Source organism: Magallana gigas, chromosome 5 (assembly GCF_963853765.1).
Source record: "Magallana gigas chromosome 5, xbMagGiga1.1, whole genome shotgun sequence".
NCBI lineage: Eukaryota > Metazoa > Mollusca > Bivalvia > Ostreida > Ostreidae > Magallana > Magallana gigas.
The window spans coordinates 42,933,931-42,952,642 of record NC_088857.1 but is presented as its reverse complement, the minus strand read 5'-3'; the positions used below and the strand labels follow the sequence as shown (position 1 = coordinate 42,952,642).

General features: G+C 31.0%; 1 protein-coding gene across 2 annotated transcripts; it reads right to left on the bottom strand.

Annotated features, from left to right (window-relative positions):
• Nucleotides 1-1,877: 1,877 nt before the first annotated feature.
• Nucleotides 1,878-9,491, bottom strand: LOC105322999 (uncharacterized). Of its 2 annotated transcripts, XM_066085645.1 has the most exons (11): nt 8,056-9,490; nt 7,588-7,641; nt 7,438-7,464; nt 7,237-7,281; nt 6,891-6,938; nt 6,359-6,427; nt 6,203-6,256; nt 5,059-5,142; nt 4,802-4,946; nt 3,149-3,295; nt 1,878-2,985 (listed from the first exon to the last, which is right to left on the bottom strand). In XM_066085645.1, exons 1-11 carry the CDS (start codon nt 8,065-8,067, stop codon nt 2,738-2,740), a joined length of 933 nt encoding a protein of 310 aa, XP_065941717.1. In that variant the 5' UTR covers nt 8,068-9,490; the 3' UTR covers nt 1,878-2,737. The 2 variants fall into 2 exon arrangements, with proteins under 2 accessions (XP_065941717.1, XP_065941718.1); XM_066085646.1 differs by lacking the exon at nt 6,359-6,427 and having other exon boundaries at nt 8,056-9,491.
• Between the last annotated feature and the right edge of the window lie 9,221 nt (nt 9,492-18,712).

Sequence of the window (18,712 nt, the reverse complement as noted above, 5' to 3'; positions counted from 1 at the left end):
TGTTTTACATGTATTCACTTTATGGTTGACGCAATCTAATTCAACAAAGTTGCATTTCATGACTGATTCTTTATATACAATGTCTAGAAAACCAAATAAAGACAAGATGGGATTGCAATTTGTAAAAACAAAAAATAAAAACTATGCAACTGATCTAACTTCTACAGCGGAACACTATTTGCAAATGTACACAGTAAGGACATTTTGTTTTTTATTGTAATTGAAGACTGAGAAGCGGATTGAAGTCATATTTTTAAATGAATTATTTGCACATGCATTTGCAAATGTTCTTTATTTGATATATTAGTTCTCCTATGCGTGGGGAATCCTATTCAAATTGGTGCAGGAATCTGGTTAATCAACGGGGGGAGATGTCACTATAGTTGTTGTATACGAACCTGGCAGCTCTTCGTTGTACCTGCTCAACTTCTTTGGTAAGTGTGGCTTGATGGGAGTCCCACACGGAAGAAGCATACTCGATCGCTGGGCTGATCAATGTACAGTATGCTGTTGTCTTTCGCTGATGGTGTGCATTGGCCCAAGTTACCTCTCAGAAAGCTTAGTTTTCTTGTAGCTTTGCCTATGGTGGTATGGATGTGGTTCGTCCACTGATGATCCGGGGAGATAATTACGCCAAGGTACTTTTCACTCTCAACAACTTGCAACTGGTGTCCATGCAGAGTATAGGATGTTTGCAGTGGCTGTCTCTTGTTCGAGATCTGGATAACGTGCACCTTTCCGGGTGGAAACTCATCTGCCACCTGTGTTCCCATCCTTCCAACGAGAACTTCCTGTAGTGCGGCTGCATCTCTCTGGTTTCTGATCTGTCCATACACCAGGCATTCATCAGCAAATAGTCTGGCATCTGAGTTACTCTGCACACTTCAAAGTGCAACATAATGTGACTTTTGGAAACACCACACAGAATGCATCCCGTATTGCTTGTCTTTTACTTTTCTAACGAAACAGTATTTAAATATTTTAATATCTAATAATGTTCCTTTTATGTTCTAACGCTTTATTGGCTGTGTGTAATGGAAAAAACCCTTTATATTTAAACTATATTTATGTATAACAATTTTGTGGAGGGCATTAGTGTGTAATGTGTACCTAATGCACCTTCTGGGAAAAAAACATATTTTTTAAAGATTTCCTTCTGTTGCCATGTACAGGTTTTTTACTGACCGATTCTTTTGGATATATTAAGTTTTGAATAAATAGAAAGGATAATGACAATACAAAACTGTTCCAGTAATTATTACGTTTTGTTTATAGAAAAAAAATTAAATTGAAGAGTTGACTATGGAAATATACATTTTATATATATGTTGTTAAAACACACATGTACAGTGTTTGTTAATTACTGACGACAACATAAAATGAAATATCGCATTAGCAATGTTACCCACATTTAATTTACTGATTTAGCATTTTCCTTGTCATTTTACACAAACAATCACGAAGAACTGCGAACGCTAACACCCGTTTCCCACCTACTTTTAAGATCCAAGTATTTCGGAATTTCTGACAGATATTAAAAACAACGTGATTATACTTAAAAGTATAATCAATCTCTAATTGATTTATATCAAAATAATTTTTTTAGTCAAAAAATTAATATTTAAACAAACATTTTGCTTACGGTTTTGCTTTTCGGTCCCTATGAGTGAGGAAAATATAATTATTTACCGACCGATATGTGCATAAAACTTAATCAAAGTACTGAGATACTGACGGGAGTTGCTTTTATCGATTATCATTTATTTTAAAATCAACTTATCTTGCGCGGCAATTAGTTTCTAGTCTGTATTTAAATTACGCACTTTTTTATAATTTGAATTTTAATTAGACTTTACAGACTATGGAGAATTTTAAATTTTCATTTTAATTAATATTTGTTAATTATTTTTTGAAACGTTACGAAGCAAAATGTTTTTTGAAATGTATTTTGGTCTGTAGACATATCCCCCCAATGAAACAAAAAACTCTTTGGTATATATATGCTAAATAAGAATTATTAAACACATCAAAAAGAGTTTTTGTTTCACAGGAGGGGGAGATTTTTTTTAAATTCCGTTTTCTGTTAGTTTTTTTTTAAAATGAGCTATTTTAACCCAAAATGCAAAGTTATTTTTCTTCGTTTGACCGAATCATTAATGTCTAATTAAAATATAAATGTTAACATTATTTTAAAAATAAATTAAATTTGACAATTATCAAAAAAATGACTTGTCGGGCAACTATACAATGCTATCGATCGCAGTTATTTTGATATCCAACATAAAAATAAAACAATTTTGAGTATCGTATAAATATTTGACTTAAAGAAGCCATGCATCAACATTAAGGATTGTTACATACGAATCCTAGATCAAATGGCGTATATACAATTTATATTAGAAAAGAACTAAACATATATCGCATGCTTCGGAGAAACAATTTTACAACCAGAAACGTTGAAAACAACTCATGTACTGTACACACTTTATTATTGTCTGGGCAACATCTCGTATAATAAGAAATTTATTCATGAAAATTTCATTATTTATAAACGTGCTGCAGAAGAAAGACAGTTGGACAAACAAGAAATAAGCGTCTTAATTATGGCAGAAATTTTCTTTTAATTAGAAGTATCGATTAGTACATGAGGATATACAATGTAACAACATTTCTGTTGTTTGAAGTACACAAATATAATCGACCACTCAACATCTTCAAAACCTTGCGTGTTTTGTCACTAAACAATACATGTACTACTTCTATATTCACATGCTTTGAGTTTGTCATCCCAAAAAAGAATTATATCGGTATTTGAACATTTTCGTTTTGTTAGATATTCAGAATTACAAGAGACGTAACCCTCACATGTTTCACAGGACTGGTAGTCCCCATCACACATTAGGCGACAATCTTTCACACATCCATCATTTGTAGTGTGCTTGCATTGTCCTCCTGAATCCGATACGGATCCACCACTTGAGTAAACTAAAGAAGTTCATATATTCATTATTACAACGGAGTAAAATTAAGACTAAGAATAAAACAATGAGTTACACTCTCTCTCTCTCTCTCTCTTTCTCTCTCTCTCTCACTCTCTTCTCTCTCTCTTCTCTCTCTCTCTCTCTCAATAATATGAACATTCATGTACCTGGAGACCTCTGGTTTGTCAAATCATTTCTCGATTTAACGTTATTGTTGGTCTCTTCCACAAGTGACTTCATAGACTCGATCGACTTTTTAATTGCATCAAACTTGTCCAATACAATACCGAGTGTCTCGTTAATTTCATTGTTATCTGCAGACAAAATTGATTATCTATATCAAATGTAAACATTGGAATCCTAGTAAACCTATATTCTTAAATTCTTGTTTAACCATTATTTTCAGAGTATACGAAATCAATGTCAGTTTTTATTCAATGTTACATTTAAACGACGATAATAAATTAATTATTTAGGCGTTTATATTCAAAATATGATACGACCATTTAAAGAGGTTTGATCAAAATTTATTTTTTCGGTTTTAATGTGCCCATTGCTTCAGTTAGGTATTTTAAATAGTCAAATTTGAAAGTTAGTTGTCACGTTATACGTTAAATACAGAGCTCAAATATTCTTTGTTATGTAAACAAAGCCTAAGTTGTGTTTTTGTTTACATTTTGAATTTTCCAGGCTTAGACCTTAAACGTGACAAATGCTAGAAAATGTTTATTGATGTTTGAAATTAATCAGCAGATAGAAAAATTAACTTGAAAAAGAACTTTGTATATTGAACTAATATAAACAAACACATGGCATAAGTATTGTTTACATAGCAAAAATTTGTGTGCTCTATATCTAATGTATAACACGACAACTGACGTTCAGATTTTGGTTGAGTAATAGAAATGCCTTACTGACGCATTGGAAGTATTTAAACTGAAAAAATAATTTTGTACCAAAATCATGACCATGCCTCTTAAATATGGTTATACCCAAACATGGGCACAATGGCGCAATTCAAATTTGAGGGGTTTCCAAATACAATGGAGGGGTCGGTCTTATATTTTAAAAATGTGAGTTATATATTTATGAATATTAACTTATGCATGAGAAAATTAGGTTAGTGTTCATTTATTTCTTAAAGCTGAACACCAGTCGTTAAAAGAAATTCCCAGCGTTGTCTCTCCCCCCCCCCGTTATCACTACAAACTCCTGATATAAACCGCTGTCTTCTTAACAATTTGAAATCTTTCTCTGTACAAGTCTCAACCTCGTAAAAGTACTGTTTACATGGTCATGTTACACATTAGTGATTCAAACATTTAATTTTTAGCATTTTTCAGCCAGGAGGACATAAAAATAAAATATGCAATTCAATTTATTGTAAATAGACAAAAATGCGCATAAAAAACCAAAATATGTGTGAACATAAGGCACCAGCCATAAGTTTATAGTGTGAATTCGATATAGAGAAGTTGAAGGGATTTTATATCCGTGTGTTGGTGCCTATTTTCGAGCCGTATTCAGCTTTGATAAGAACAACAATTAAAAATACGACAACAAGTAGATTATCTTGTTGGTGAATGCAAAAATCTCTTAACATTGCCTTGTTTTTGTGTTACATATTATCCATTTTTGCGAAAAAGATTTTAATGTTTATTCAATGACTTTAAATATATAAGTAAAAAATGCATTTCAGTTTTATGCACAATTTTTTATCAATAACTAAAACCGTCAACAGAACTCTTATTTACATGTTTCATATATGTTAAAGATAGAAAGCCATGCATTGTAGGATGATTAAAGTAAATATGTTTTACCCTCAATCTGTGCTTCCATACTATTGGTAAGCTTTTTAGCCTGACTATTTTGGTAATTGATAGCGGATATCGCTACGACAGCCGATATACCGAGAATTATGAGTATCCAGAGAACGTACTTGCATATCTTCTTCATAGAACAAACCTATTATAAAAAAGGAAAGAAGTAGGGTTTAAATTGTATTTATCCTTTCATGTTAACCGCTGACATTCCAAAAAGATTTTTAAAACTTTTCTATAAACAAGAAACAAATTACTTTTGATCTGGACTTGTAATCCTCTGTGTCTCCAGAATATCGGCTAGAGTCATCTGTTAGACCCGATGAATGTGTAGGGGGTGCCTGTAATCCATACAAACAATCATTTCACAAGTGAAAGTTGTCGACATTTTTTATGCATTTTGTCTACGACCGTAGTGTATAGTTTTGTGGTTGTGCCTTTTAATTTATATTTCAATAATTCTGTTACCAACTAAAAAAGGTCCCATTTATTTATTACGTCTTTTAAAAAAGTTTGAAGTTACAAAAGAGAGTTTTAGTCACATATCAAATGAAACTTAAATATTACTTAAGAAAATTTAACAAATTTTAAACGAAAACTGAAGTTATGATTAAGGAAAAATTAAATGAGGTTCAATGTATTTGCTTTAGAATGTTAATTAATAGTAATAAACAGTATGTAAATTAATTTTCCAATGTAGACATACTTGTATCACTGAAATATATATGTCTGATAAAAACACTGCAGAAAAAAATTGAAAAACTTACATGTAAATTCAAAGTTTTTTGGAGAAATTTTGTCTCAATTAATTTAAACTAAATGGTTCAAAATCAAACAAGATTACGAAACTCGCCCCTATTAAAGGCACGTTGCGTCGGAAGGAAGCACATTTTTAAAAACATACATTTTTTACACCAATGTACAGGGATAAAATTTTGAAAGACCTCCAACTTTAGTACTTATAAGAATATTTGGGCTTGTCAGAATTTTGGTAAGGCCTGTCCCGTCCCCCCTCCCCCATACTTTAAAAGACGATGCTACGAGTATTTTAAAATACGCCGAGAAAAATATCGATACTTATAAACCACTATAATAAAAGTTATATGTACCCCCCTTTTCTCTCTATCGAACAAATAAGAATATTAGCAGAAGAAAAATGTCTTTGAAATATTTGTGCATTCGGTTATAATTTTGCACGCTTCACACACCCTCCCTATGGATAAGGATTTCGAAGATTGGGTTTTGTTTTTAGAAAATTTAGCTTGTCAGAACTTCAGGCTAGCCTGTGTTGGCTTCTCCCCCCCCCCCTTCAAAAATGATGCTACGTGTCTATATTTCTAATATGCCTAGTAAAAAAACATTACACATCATTAAGCATATCATGAATGAAAAGGATCTCACCTTAACCTCTCGTGATGTTTCTTGCACGCTCCCTACAAAAACGTATGAAGTATTCTACAAGGAACACATTTTCAAAGTTATCAACAAATTAACCGCAAGATACATAATCAATTATAAGTACTAATAGCTATTGTTACTGTAATATATATAATTTACCAATTGCTTTGTTGTTACGGCAGGTTTGTTATGATTAAATAGTCTAGCATCTCCTTTTTCTAAAATATTCTGCAAAAATAAAAATATAAGTGTTTATAACGATATTATCAATGTAAAAATATATAATAAAGTCACACTAATCTACGTTTTATAATGGTTTCCAGAACATATTGCATTTTCAAATTTAATTATCCGTTCGACAAAAATTAAAAATATTTGACATGCTATAATTTCTTTCCCGTTTAGTATTACCATACATCTTTTCTAATTTTATTTTATTGCATCAAGTCAATCTATATCGAATATAATCTAAGGAAATATTTCTTTCACGATCATGTACATCAAAAAGTTTAAATTTCATCGGGATTAAGGCCACTGAACATCGCAATAGTTCGACAGGATAAAGTGTACTTATAGCAAACTCTATAAAAAGTGAATTGAAAACGAAAAAATCAGTTAAATCAAATAACATACTAAACCTTAAGAATTATGTATATAGGTTAAAAGTATGAATATTAAATAGAAAACCTACCCATGCATTATCATACTGTAACCGCCTTCTTTTTCTATCAGAATGTGACTGCAACATTAGAAAAAAACATAACATTTGTTTATATTTCATTTATTTTATTTATTATTAAAACACCTATGACAACCTATATAGCGTATAAAACGTTGATCACCTTGAAATCATACTCAACATACCTTTTTTTTATAATTAAGCTGTTATTGTGTTTAAAGACTGTAAATTTATAAATAAATCATGATATTATGTCAAATATTTGTCCTAATATATCATTAAGTTTGATACTAAAAACACAACAACAAAACTGTTATGATATACGTACTTGCACCCTGTATAAATTCAGACTACTTACCAAAATATTTTTTTGTATTTGAGATAAAGATATTAAAGATGTAACCTACAAACAGAAAATACACACTCAGTTTGCAATTTGATAAAATAGTTTAATGATATCAAAAGTTTTCTATTTCTAAACAACAAAAATCATGCAAGTCGTTTCAACTTTATTTATAATATTTAATTCACTTCAAAGTAATAGCCTGAATATACTCACTGGTTGTGAACGAAAGGTACCGTTGTGCTACAATGTAAAATGGCGATAATGCACGATTGAAGCCCAGATATTAAAAGAGGAGTTACTTTTCAAATAGATTTTTTGTTAAAGTTTAAATTTTAATATATTTTCATTAAAATGGAATCTTACCAATCGCTTTCCGTGAGTGACAAAACAGTCTGGCTGTCCATCAGATTCTCTAAGCTATAATTATGTCGAAATATGGTGAAACAATTGTAAATCTTTAGTTTAAAGTTTTACTTTTTTTTAAAAAATTACATTTAAATGTAAGTGCAAATTTTACATGCATGAATTGTTTATAGAATGGTTTAGAAACAAAATATTAACTTCGAAAACATTTTGTCTTTAAACAAATTGATATACTGTCTATGTAATTCACCGAAATATACCTTTTTTCCGAAGTGCATAATGACTCCAATGAGAAAAATATCATATTTATTTTTGTTTGAAGTAAATAATTTTTTCTTAATAATGCACGAACAAAGTAGTTTCAATACATAGTTTACGATAAAAAGTCTATAATGAAAAAGCCGTTAAACTGATAAATATTCTGAACTACCAAAGTATATTTTTAAAAATGTTAATGCTAAAATGTACCGATTTCTGCATCCGGTCGGATTTCCCAGGGTTGTCACATTCATTAGAATTCTGAGAAATACCGGAGATCGTTACTTGTGCATTCCGTCGATATGAAGGAAAACACCATTTTAAATATCTTAAGAACAAGTAAGGCTTATTTCTAATTGAATTTGTGAGTAAGCTGGCTAGTCTGCACCATTTACAAAATGTGTATAATTCCCTTAAACAATATAGTATTATGCATCTGTCCAATTGAATCTTTGGTTAAACATGAAATGACTTCTAAAGTTCTTTCTAACATTGTAACTTTGCATTATAAGAATTAAAAATAACGAACCAAAATCCAACTGTTCGACAATGCTTTAACATAGTCCAAAGACAATGTATGTAAAACAAAAGAATCGATTGAATTAACTTAACTGGAATATTTCACCTATTGAGTCAGCCTGCCTTGAAGGTCCGACCAGGGGTGTTATTTTTTGTTTTTGTGCGAGTTTGATGTTGGTGATGACATTGAAAAGCAATAGATCAGAGCGATATACTTTGTTTGAAACTTTGCAGATAGAATATTCAACATATTGAAATAAACATTCAGGTTCATCCTTCACGAACGGCGGTTCTATAACACAGATTAACGGGCGTAAGGCAAAAGTTTCTAAATGTATATTATTTGATGGTTTTATTGTAATAAAAATACAAGTCAAATTTTGTATTTATATTTCAAATTAAAATTTATCAGTAAAACATTGATTAAACACGTTGTAGTCGTGTTGTTTAAACTTTAAAAACCCCATGTGTCTAATGACGTACAGTGTTCGGGCACAATGTGTGTTTTTTCATGATAAGAGTAATGTAATAAAATACCATTAACAATTTGATATATTGTATATATTGATATATACTGATATATATAAGTAATACCATTTTAGATTTTATATGGGGTGACAAATAAAGTCGATACGTAAGTATATAGTAAAGTATTAGGGGTTTTTATTGGATTTAGATATCCGTCAGACTGTAATGATCACCCAATAAAAGTCAAACAAAGGATTCCTTTAATGAAGCATTTGATATTATGAAAGGAAGTTTGTATACATACTCCTACCCTTTGTTTGACTTTCTTGCTAGCTATCTTACCAACTCTAACAATTGAAGATCAAATAATCGAGAAAAATCCCTCATAAAAATTTATTGAAGTAATACAATACTTTGTTTTTTCTATGTTATTCGAACATTTAATTTCATACCAATTTATTCATTACAAATTTACATACAGTTTGTTCGATTTTTCTTTTATTAATTTTAGCATTCGATTCTTTAGTGAAGTAAATTTCAAAAGTTTTAGTTTAAAAAATTTAATAAACACTTAACCGGGGTGCAACATAACTGTGATTAACTCAATGTTTAGAAAATACTAAAGTCTTACCATGTTGCAGGGTACCCTTAAAGTGTGTCAATTCTTTCGACTAGACATTTAAATACATCTGGAAAGATATTTTTAGCTTTTTTATTTTTTGGACCATAACTGCATTTGTTGTGTTTCAAGGTTAATCTTAAAAATTTGACATAATTCATTTAAGGATTATAAAAACTCAGGGTGTATCAATCTTATTTAATATGTCTGTCTCTCTGTCCGTCCATCTGTCTGTCTGTTTGTCTCTCCGACCGTCTTTTTGTCTGTCTGTTGACATAATTCAGTTCAAAATGTAAACAGTTATATCTCTATCAATGTGAGGCAAAGCAACTCAGATGTAATTGCTCGATTTGAGAATTCGTCTGACATTTTGATTTACGAGACCAATACCCTGTGTTTACTTGTACATCAAATATTTCTTCATTGACCAACTAAAACAGCAAATTACTTTAAATAACTTTAAATTACTGTATTTTAGGGGTTTCTTAAATGTTTTTTTTTTCTCAGTTTGAACCCAGTAACATCGGAAAAACTGATTGTTCATAACTTTTAAAAGTTCTTTGACAAATACATGTAAGCAATAGCACACACATCTGTTAACTACAAAGTTTTTCCAGGTCGAGTCCATCTTTTTTTTTTTTTTTTTTTTTACCTTACTCTGTATCTTGATAGAACAAATTGATTAATATTCATACTTGACAGCCACTCATGATTTCAGCTCTGCATTCGTTAAGGGGTTGTCTTTCAATGCTTACTGCAAAATTGTTCTATTTCAATGTTCACTGGAAGCAATTCTTGTTACGTACCTAACAATCATTAATAATAAAGAAAAAAAATATTCTCTGTCTATCAAAAACCTCCGAGATCAACAATGCTAAATTATTATTTATCACTACGGATGTTATTTCAAACATTCAAATAATAATTATTTATAATATTCCTCATATCCAGGTCAACTTTTACAACGTCTATTTAGGCCCCTCTTTGTAGACATCTGTGAACACAAAAATAAACAAAACCCCCTTGACCCACACCGTTGATCTGAACTTTAACTCAAGTTGCTAACAAGTCTTCCTTTATCTAATACAATAAACTAAACCAGTCTATATGCATATCAATTTGATTTTCATATGCAATAAGTTACCAATTATCTCGACGTCAACATAAACTTTGATAGATTCATGATGCACTTTTTAATTCAAATTGACATAAAAAACCAATTAAAGATTGAACTCAGTAATTCGGGGTTTTTTCTCTTTCTGCGTCTTACTTTTCTTGAGACTTTTGTATAGGTAGCTGATATTTTAACAATTTGCTAAAACCTGATTAATAAGAGAAAGAAATCTAATACAACAATTAGAATTTTTTTCATCTATGCAATTAATTTGAAACATAGTAATGTAAAAGACAAAAACAAAATTGGATGTCTTAGGTAAAATGGGTTTTGGGGGTAAACGTGGTATGAATTGATTTTAGAGCTTTAAGAAAATGTTAGTTGATACCCCCTCTCTCGAAAAAAAGATCGACCAAGACCACAAATTAAATTTACTTAACATTGACACAGTTTATATATTGAGATTATGCAATCAATCAATGATTGCAAGGTCTTTTGTGTACAGTTTTACTTCCTTGTATATATTATGACGTGCACGTCCAATCCACAGCATATTTTGTTCAAAATTGTTCTGTTGACCATTATTTCAATAACGGTTTTTTACATTCGATTTTTTTCATTGGCATACTTAGTTCCTTGTTGTCTTTTGTTTGTTAACATACATATTTGACTCAACTTTATGTAAACAGTATTTTGTAAAATGCGTCTTTAAAGGTACTTTCTAAAGAGCCACCTGTGAAGTTGAGCAACAAATCTTAATTCAAAACGTATCAGGAATTAAATTATTGGGCCAGCATGGTATTAAACTGTTCAGAGCATTTATTTGAAAAGTCTCTGTTCAGAAGACCAACACCCTCATTTCTAATACCAAATCCTGACAACGAAAAAAGCAACTAATTTATTTCCATTGTAAGTGTGCTGCAAAACAATCAAAATAAGATTTTGGCAAATATAAATAGATTTGATCCTTTTGACAAAATCAATCTTTTCAATACAACTTATTTTTAAATACACAAATAGTTTTTTATTATAGTATAATAATTGCTCGGGAAGGTTTAATCGTAATGCTTAGGCTTTGATATTTTATCCCCTCCAGAATAATAGGGGAGACATCAGTCATGAATAAATCGGTCAAAGAAGCATATTTAAGTATGAGTGTCTGTCTTACTTATATTTTTGCAACATATATTCTTTATAAAAGCTTAACGTCAATTGGTTTAATAAACTATGTGAACATTGTTATCTGTTGGAGATAATCAAGGGTTAATGTCAAGTTTCAATGGATTCCTTTAACAAAATGTGTAAGGGTAGGTTTTAATTATTAAAAATTAGGGAGTAAGGGGAAGGGGTAAATGTAGGTGTACATATGATGCATTTCGAAAGTACTTTAAATTACCAAATAAAATGAAAAGGTGTTTTAAAAATTGAAAATATGTTAAATAAAAATATTAACGTGGCTAATGCAGTTACCGTGTTTAAAAAAACAAAAGAAAAAAAGAAATATGTCTATAGGGTGGTAGGTTAGTTTTCCAAAAAGTATTTCAGATTTTTTAATAATTGTCATGGATTCACAAAATCAAAACATATCAAGAGTAGTACTTCTGTTTTCGATTATAGTCATTAAAATAGCAGCAACTATTTCGTGTAAATAAAGATAACGCTAATGCACTTAAAATCTCACTTTTAATTGCCAAATTCATACAGCCTGTAGTGCTCTCGTGTGTATGTCAGATTAACCTCATTCTTTCGCGCCTATAGTTATTGTTCTAGTTTAAATGGTGACGTCCCTCCTCATTGTACTTTACAAACCTGCCATTATACACTAAAATATGTTAAATTAATGTAATAAATGAGCAGCGAGACATATTAATGAAATACGATCTATACCAGGGTTGTCTAAAAAAGTCTGTGGACACATGATTTTTCATTCTGAATAACGACGCAATTTTAAGAAAAGTATTAAAATATTTTAATATAATTATACTATAATAAAACCAGAGCAATGTACATTCTTACACCGGAATTATCTGTACATTGTCTATACAGGTCGTATGGTCCAGTTAACGTTGAATTTTAACGGTGTTTTTATACCGTGTAGTCCTTTGTTTCCCAGAGTATGGTGTGTCATTGAGGGTACAATCGCACACTCCTTAAAAAATCTCCTGTACCACTTGTGGACAAGTCATCTCGATATGACTTTAATATTTCCTGTTTCCTGCATTATTTGTTTCACTTCTATCGATGTTTAACTACAGTAGACACAGATTTTTATGGTGGTGCACTGTTCCGTGTGTCAGCCGACGTCGCCTTTTCTGGTGTTTGAAGACAGGCTCTTGTCGTCGTATCTTTTAAAAGACTTATGCTTGCTTAAAAACAGCTTTAAATGACGAAGGAAAATAGCTTACACAATACTACACTGTTACTACGTTGAAATTGAATATTATGATGTTTTGGCATTTAAAAAAAAAATACTTTGAATATGTATATCTAAAAGCTGAATCACGAAAATTGGTCAATTCTTATACTGATCCGTGTGTATTTCCGCGACCCTTTAATATATTAATATTTTAGTTCAATTCTATTAAAAACATTAAAACCACTCTAGTTCGATTTTAAATTTTATGAAAAACATTTTGGTTTGTATTATGTATATGTTACATCCATCTAAAATGGCAAAAACGCGATAGTCCTCGCAGATTTTGGACAGCTCTCGTATATTATGTTTAATATAAACATTTGACTTATAAGTGAAAAGTGTAAAATTTAAAACAAAACGCACACTGCAAATTGATCATAAGTAGAATATATGTTTGAACCAAGACAAACTTCGTCGAACCGATTTTTAAATATTTTGTTGGAATTTGATTTTACAAGGCAACAGGGTTTTTTTTATATTCTTTTAAAATTATATAATAATTCATGATATCAAATAATGTAAGAGACATAAAAATAAAAATAAAATTGAATAGTTACGTAACATAAAATGATAACCAGTTTCAAAGTCATTGCACAAACAGGCCGGAGACTGGCTCTTAAAATCATGCATTGAAAATAATGCATGTTTAAAACTTCCGGGTAAATTCAAACGGGAAATCCCAAGCTTATACAATTTCTTCAGAGAATTACAAAGAATACGGAGTAAACAAAAACTTGTTTTATTCAACCAGATACTGTACCATTTTTCAAACGGTGATTGTTTAGGTACATCAACACATTCAAACGTTTATATGTTGGTGACACATTTGAGAATTGAATTTCGTCGACACAATCAAATTTTGTTGTCGACGGAACTTTAAAGAAATATCGATATTGATAAAGAATAATAGGAGTTCAAGCCAAATGATGTAATGCAAAATTTTTATCTTTGACTTGTTTTTTTTATAATAATGGAAAAAATTACATAAATATACTATGAGATAAAAATAATTTGAATTTTGACACAATAGCAGATATCAAACATTTCATACACAGTGCGTCGAAATGTGTATTAAACGTACATTTGAATTTTCATCTTATTAGGGCTTTTCGACTTTCGGTCGAAAAGACCTATTGTTTTCGTTCTGTTTTATTATTATTATTCTTCTCGACAAAGTTTCGTCATGGATTTTTTGAAAACGGAATAGAAAAATCAAAATTTAATGTTAGCTTCTTTTAGCAATTGTTAAGTTCTCCCGTATGTCCTTTTTTGGACTTCCGGTCTATATACTTCCGGTTTACACATGCAAAAAACAAAATACTAAAAGGACCTTTGTATCTTTTTTATTTTTTGATAATTAACTAAGAAATTTTGGATTTAGATACTTCCTAGTATGATATACAAAATCGTAAGCAACAACTTTTTTCTATCTCTTGCTGTTTTTGAGATATAAGACTTCAAACTATGAAAAAAGGGGGGATGAAAAAACTGAAAATTAAAATAACCACCAAATGTTTTAAATGAGGAATGGAAAATGTTAAAACTGTCATAATAATCATACATTTAAAGTTTCGTTTGAAACCATTGAGAACTTCCGGTTTTACAAGTTGATAAAAAATCGTCTATGGGTGTTTTAATGTTAAACTGAATTCATGCGTGCCACTTTTTCTCAAACAGTTTTCAAGTAAATATTTCCACATTTAATATTCATATTGAGGGACCTAATTTGCAGACTTGAAAATATTTTGAGATAAAATTTTTGAAAGATAAGGGATCTAGAGGGGTCAAAGCTAAAAACAACGCTTTAGCTGTATCTTTTTTATTTTTCATCCGATTTTTAAAATCTTTTCGGTTTTAAGTTTTGAGTAAAGAGTACAATTTCAAAAGTATGGTCCGTAGGGCCATTTTTTGACTTCTTATAGGAGTATTAAGGGTGTGAATATTGCAACTTTTGAAAAGTTGAAAAAGTGATTTAGAAAGAGTTATCTCGCTTTGCTCAATGAACGTAGAACATTAATACTCTAGTCATACCACGTTTCTATTTGAGAAAGGAATGCTTACTTTTTTATGGTTTTTTGGAAATATTCTTTTAGAAATTAAAAGTATATTTACTTTTAAAGTGTTGAAGTTATCTTTTTTTGACATTGCATTATTTATAAGGTTATATTTCTAATAGGCAACTGATTAAACCTAGGCGGTTAAGAATTTTTAAATAAAAAATAGATACGATTTTACCTGACATTTACAATCAAAAAAGGGAAAGGGGATGTCGAAAAGCCCTTACTTTTTGTTGAAGACAAAAAAAGTTCTAGTTTACGTTGTTTTCCTATGCTGGATATTTTTTTCATTGATTTTGTACCATAATTACAACGTATAAATTGCGTTATAATACCCCCGCAAAGAAAGTTGGGAATGGTCTTGGCATTCTGTCTGTACAGCCATGAAGGTTCACTTCTCTATTATGGAGAAACATTATGATCTACTACTTCCGAAAAAGTTTGGATATGTCATGATTTTGACCGAAGGTCATTTGTGCAAGTTCATATACAAGATCACTGGAAGAAAAAGCGCATATGTGTCCGCTCAATACCTTTCTTAGATAGAAATATCATAAGTTCTTACTTCTCACAAAGATTACGAATGACCTGAGAATGTGTTATGATCTTTACACAAGTTCACTAGTGCATAGTTAAGGTCACAGTAAAAAATTACACAATCCCTGTAATTAATTGTAGATAAAACGATCAATTGACGTTCAAAATGACATCAAACTGTGCGAAATTCAAACGTAACGACGTCAACCGGGTTTTTTTTTACATTAGTATAACTAACTATGATAGGCAATATTCTTTACACGATCTAGATTTTTTTTTTGATAATCAAAAAGCGCGCTACTACTCTAGTTATTTTATAACCATCAGAACAGCTTTTTAAAATATTAAAATTTATCCCTAAGGTTAAATTCATTTATACAAGAAGCAACAGACTTGATCATGATTAGCTTGAATCCTAAACACGATTAAATTTGTTTTAATCCGGTTCAGTTATTTTTAATTGGATTTGTTAAATCAAATATAATCGAGTTTAGCATCCTTTTTATTCTAAGTGGTGAAACAACAAGCAACAACTGCAGAATTTTGAAGAAGAAATCCACTTAATCCTCAACAATTTTTTTACCCGGATATTAATTTTTATTTCTCCCTTTCTTTTCATTGTGGGAATAGTGGTAGTTTTGTTCAAAGGTTTATAATTTTTATTTTGTTTACCAAGATAATTTGCAAAAGCGATGGAGGCGATGGGACGGAGCATTATAATACCTACTTTTACTATTATATATCAGGAATATGTTACTATAATAAATAGACCTTTGAATAAGGTTCACTTATAAAAGTACAACAATTTATCAAACAAGGTTCACTATTGTACAATAAAGGTATATGTGTGTTACAAGCCAGCTTAGTATGTCATAAAACATTGTAGTACAACGCCAAAGATAAAATTTCGTAGCACTCCCACCAGGCCTCCATCTGTAAGTAAACGGACGCAAGCATGGATTGCAACTCCGACGGGTTAGAAGAACGCAACTACTAATATCCTGAGTAGCGTATAGTAACCACATGGTCCTCAACATTCCCCAGTGTCCCAAGCGAAACGCACATTTTAGAGGCTGTCATTTCAGCACCACAGATGGTTCCAGCTCCAATGGCCATTTCTCCATTGGTAACTCAAGATCACGAGCCACAGCGTCTCCATGTGTCAGGTACAACAACAATTCCATCTCTTCCACAGCCATTAATTAGTAAGGGTGCATCACTTGATACTCATGTACCTCAGTCAGTTAAAGGGTACCTGCAGTGCCAGTCAATTTTTGATAAAATGGAGATATCTGTATTAAAACATTATCCTAAAAATTTTACAGCGATCGCAGAAGTAGTTTTTTGAGATATTTTGGGAAAACCCGACGTCACGGGGTCAACGCCTCTGTATGAGAAATAGGGATATCGTATGAAAACCGTTCGTTTTCTTGCATTGTTTTATCGATATATTAACGTTTTTTCTGTTGTTTTATTTCTTATCAAACCTGGATGACTAAATATACTGTTGTTTGAGTTTAAACCCGTATTTTATCGAACAAAAATTGCCGAATTCGGAAAATTGTTTGCTTTATGAATTTTGTCAAATGTGTACCACATTTTGCATAAATGCACAGCATATGTAGCAAAATGTCAATTAAACAAAGCACTATTGTTATAAGAAACGTATGCATGTTAATATTGTCATTTGTCTTTCGAATGATTTTTCCGTGACATTATTAACTGATTAATAATATTGATAATACATATTTCGTAAAAGGTAACGCGGGGTCTATTCCTCGTATAAGGCATAAATTACAAATGTGATGTCGCCGGATTATTTATATATAAATATTGCCTGTTTGGGAGGGTGACAGTTGAAATTGACACCCAGAGGAAAACATTGTCAACCGACGCGAAGCGGAGGTTGACAATGGTTTTCGAGGGGTGTCAATTTCAACTGTTATCCTCCCAAACAGGCACTATTTATTTTATTATACTGAATGTCTTAATTGTAGAGAATTTTTATATTGCTTTTATATAGAAATGACGTGAATTCTACGGCGAACCGTACGCGCATAATTTACGCGCATGTAACAATTCGTTGTGTTGTCCGTTGCTAAGTGTGTTGCTAACGCTGAGGGTAATAGAACGGATTACCAACTGCGTCTAAACCAATCAGATTTCAGTATTTAACATGAATGTATAATAAATAATATTGATACCGGGCCATTAACAATGAAAAAGACGGCCAATGCAGCCAAGACGGTTGCATGGTTAAGTCTTTCTTGTATTCTTTTAAATATACGAGAAGGGAATTTCTCTTTACATTTATTTACATCCTTTGTCAAAATGTTTAAGTTTATTCAGATTTCATAATGATCCGTTGTCTGTATAACAATTTAACCTATATGGAGTTAAAGCGTTAAATAGCTGACCATAGCGCTCGAAAGAAAGTTGCACTTTATTAAATAAGAAATTAAGACCAACGTAATTACTTCCGAAATAATTACTTGATCACATAAAAAGGTTTAAATTGCTGAATTGTAAATTTTGTCATTATTTAAGTGATTAGAGAAGTAACAATAAAGGCATTTACTTCGAACATTAGTCTTACTTTTTGATAGTATCATGCATGATTCTTTAATCACTGATTGTCGGACTCTACACATGTATTAGCTTACGAATGTTTGATTTTACAAAGTCTAATTTATTTTTTGTTTTATTTTTTAACAATTGAGTAGCTAATTATACACAAATCAATTTACCAGTCTAGAGGTGTGAAACCCTCTCTTTGTTCACAGACTCGTGTACCATGTGTATACATACCCCATATATACGTGCGTCTGGAGCAGTGGTTTCGTTAGTTAACCTGTTTACCTGTGTCATTGTCTCGGATCACTTGTGAGAAAAAGTATATTATGTAATCAAAAAATGAATAATGAACATAAATCTGCATTAATAAGCGTTTTAAAATATCGTATTCATCGGTAAAAAGGCGACGAGAATAGCAAACTTTAAAATCCTTTAAAAGGAAATCTGACTGTAAGAAAATAATTACGAATACACATTTTTATATCTACAATACCTCAAATAACTAGATGCGTCAAAACATCAGACCTGCACCAATCATTTTGCTGAACAATCGAATTTAATTT

What these genes read in the sequence shown, in the direction of transcription:
- LOC105322999 (XM_066085645.1), bottom strand. An exon ending in TCACTCACGGAAAGCGATTG is followed by an intron (nt 7,465 to 7,587) that starts GTAAGATTCCAT and finishes TTTACATTGTAG; the next exon opens with CACAACGGTACCTTTCGTTC. An exon ending in TATGGAAGCACAGATTGAGG is followed by an intron (nt 3,296 to 4,801) that starts GTAAAACATATT and finishes TTTTGTCTGCAG; the next exon opens with ATAACAATGAAATTAACGAG.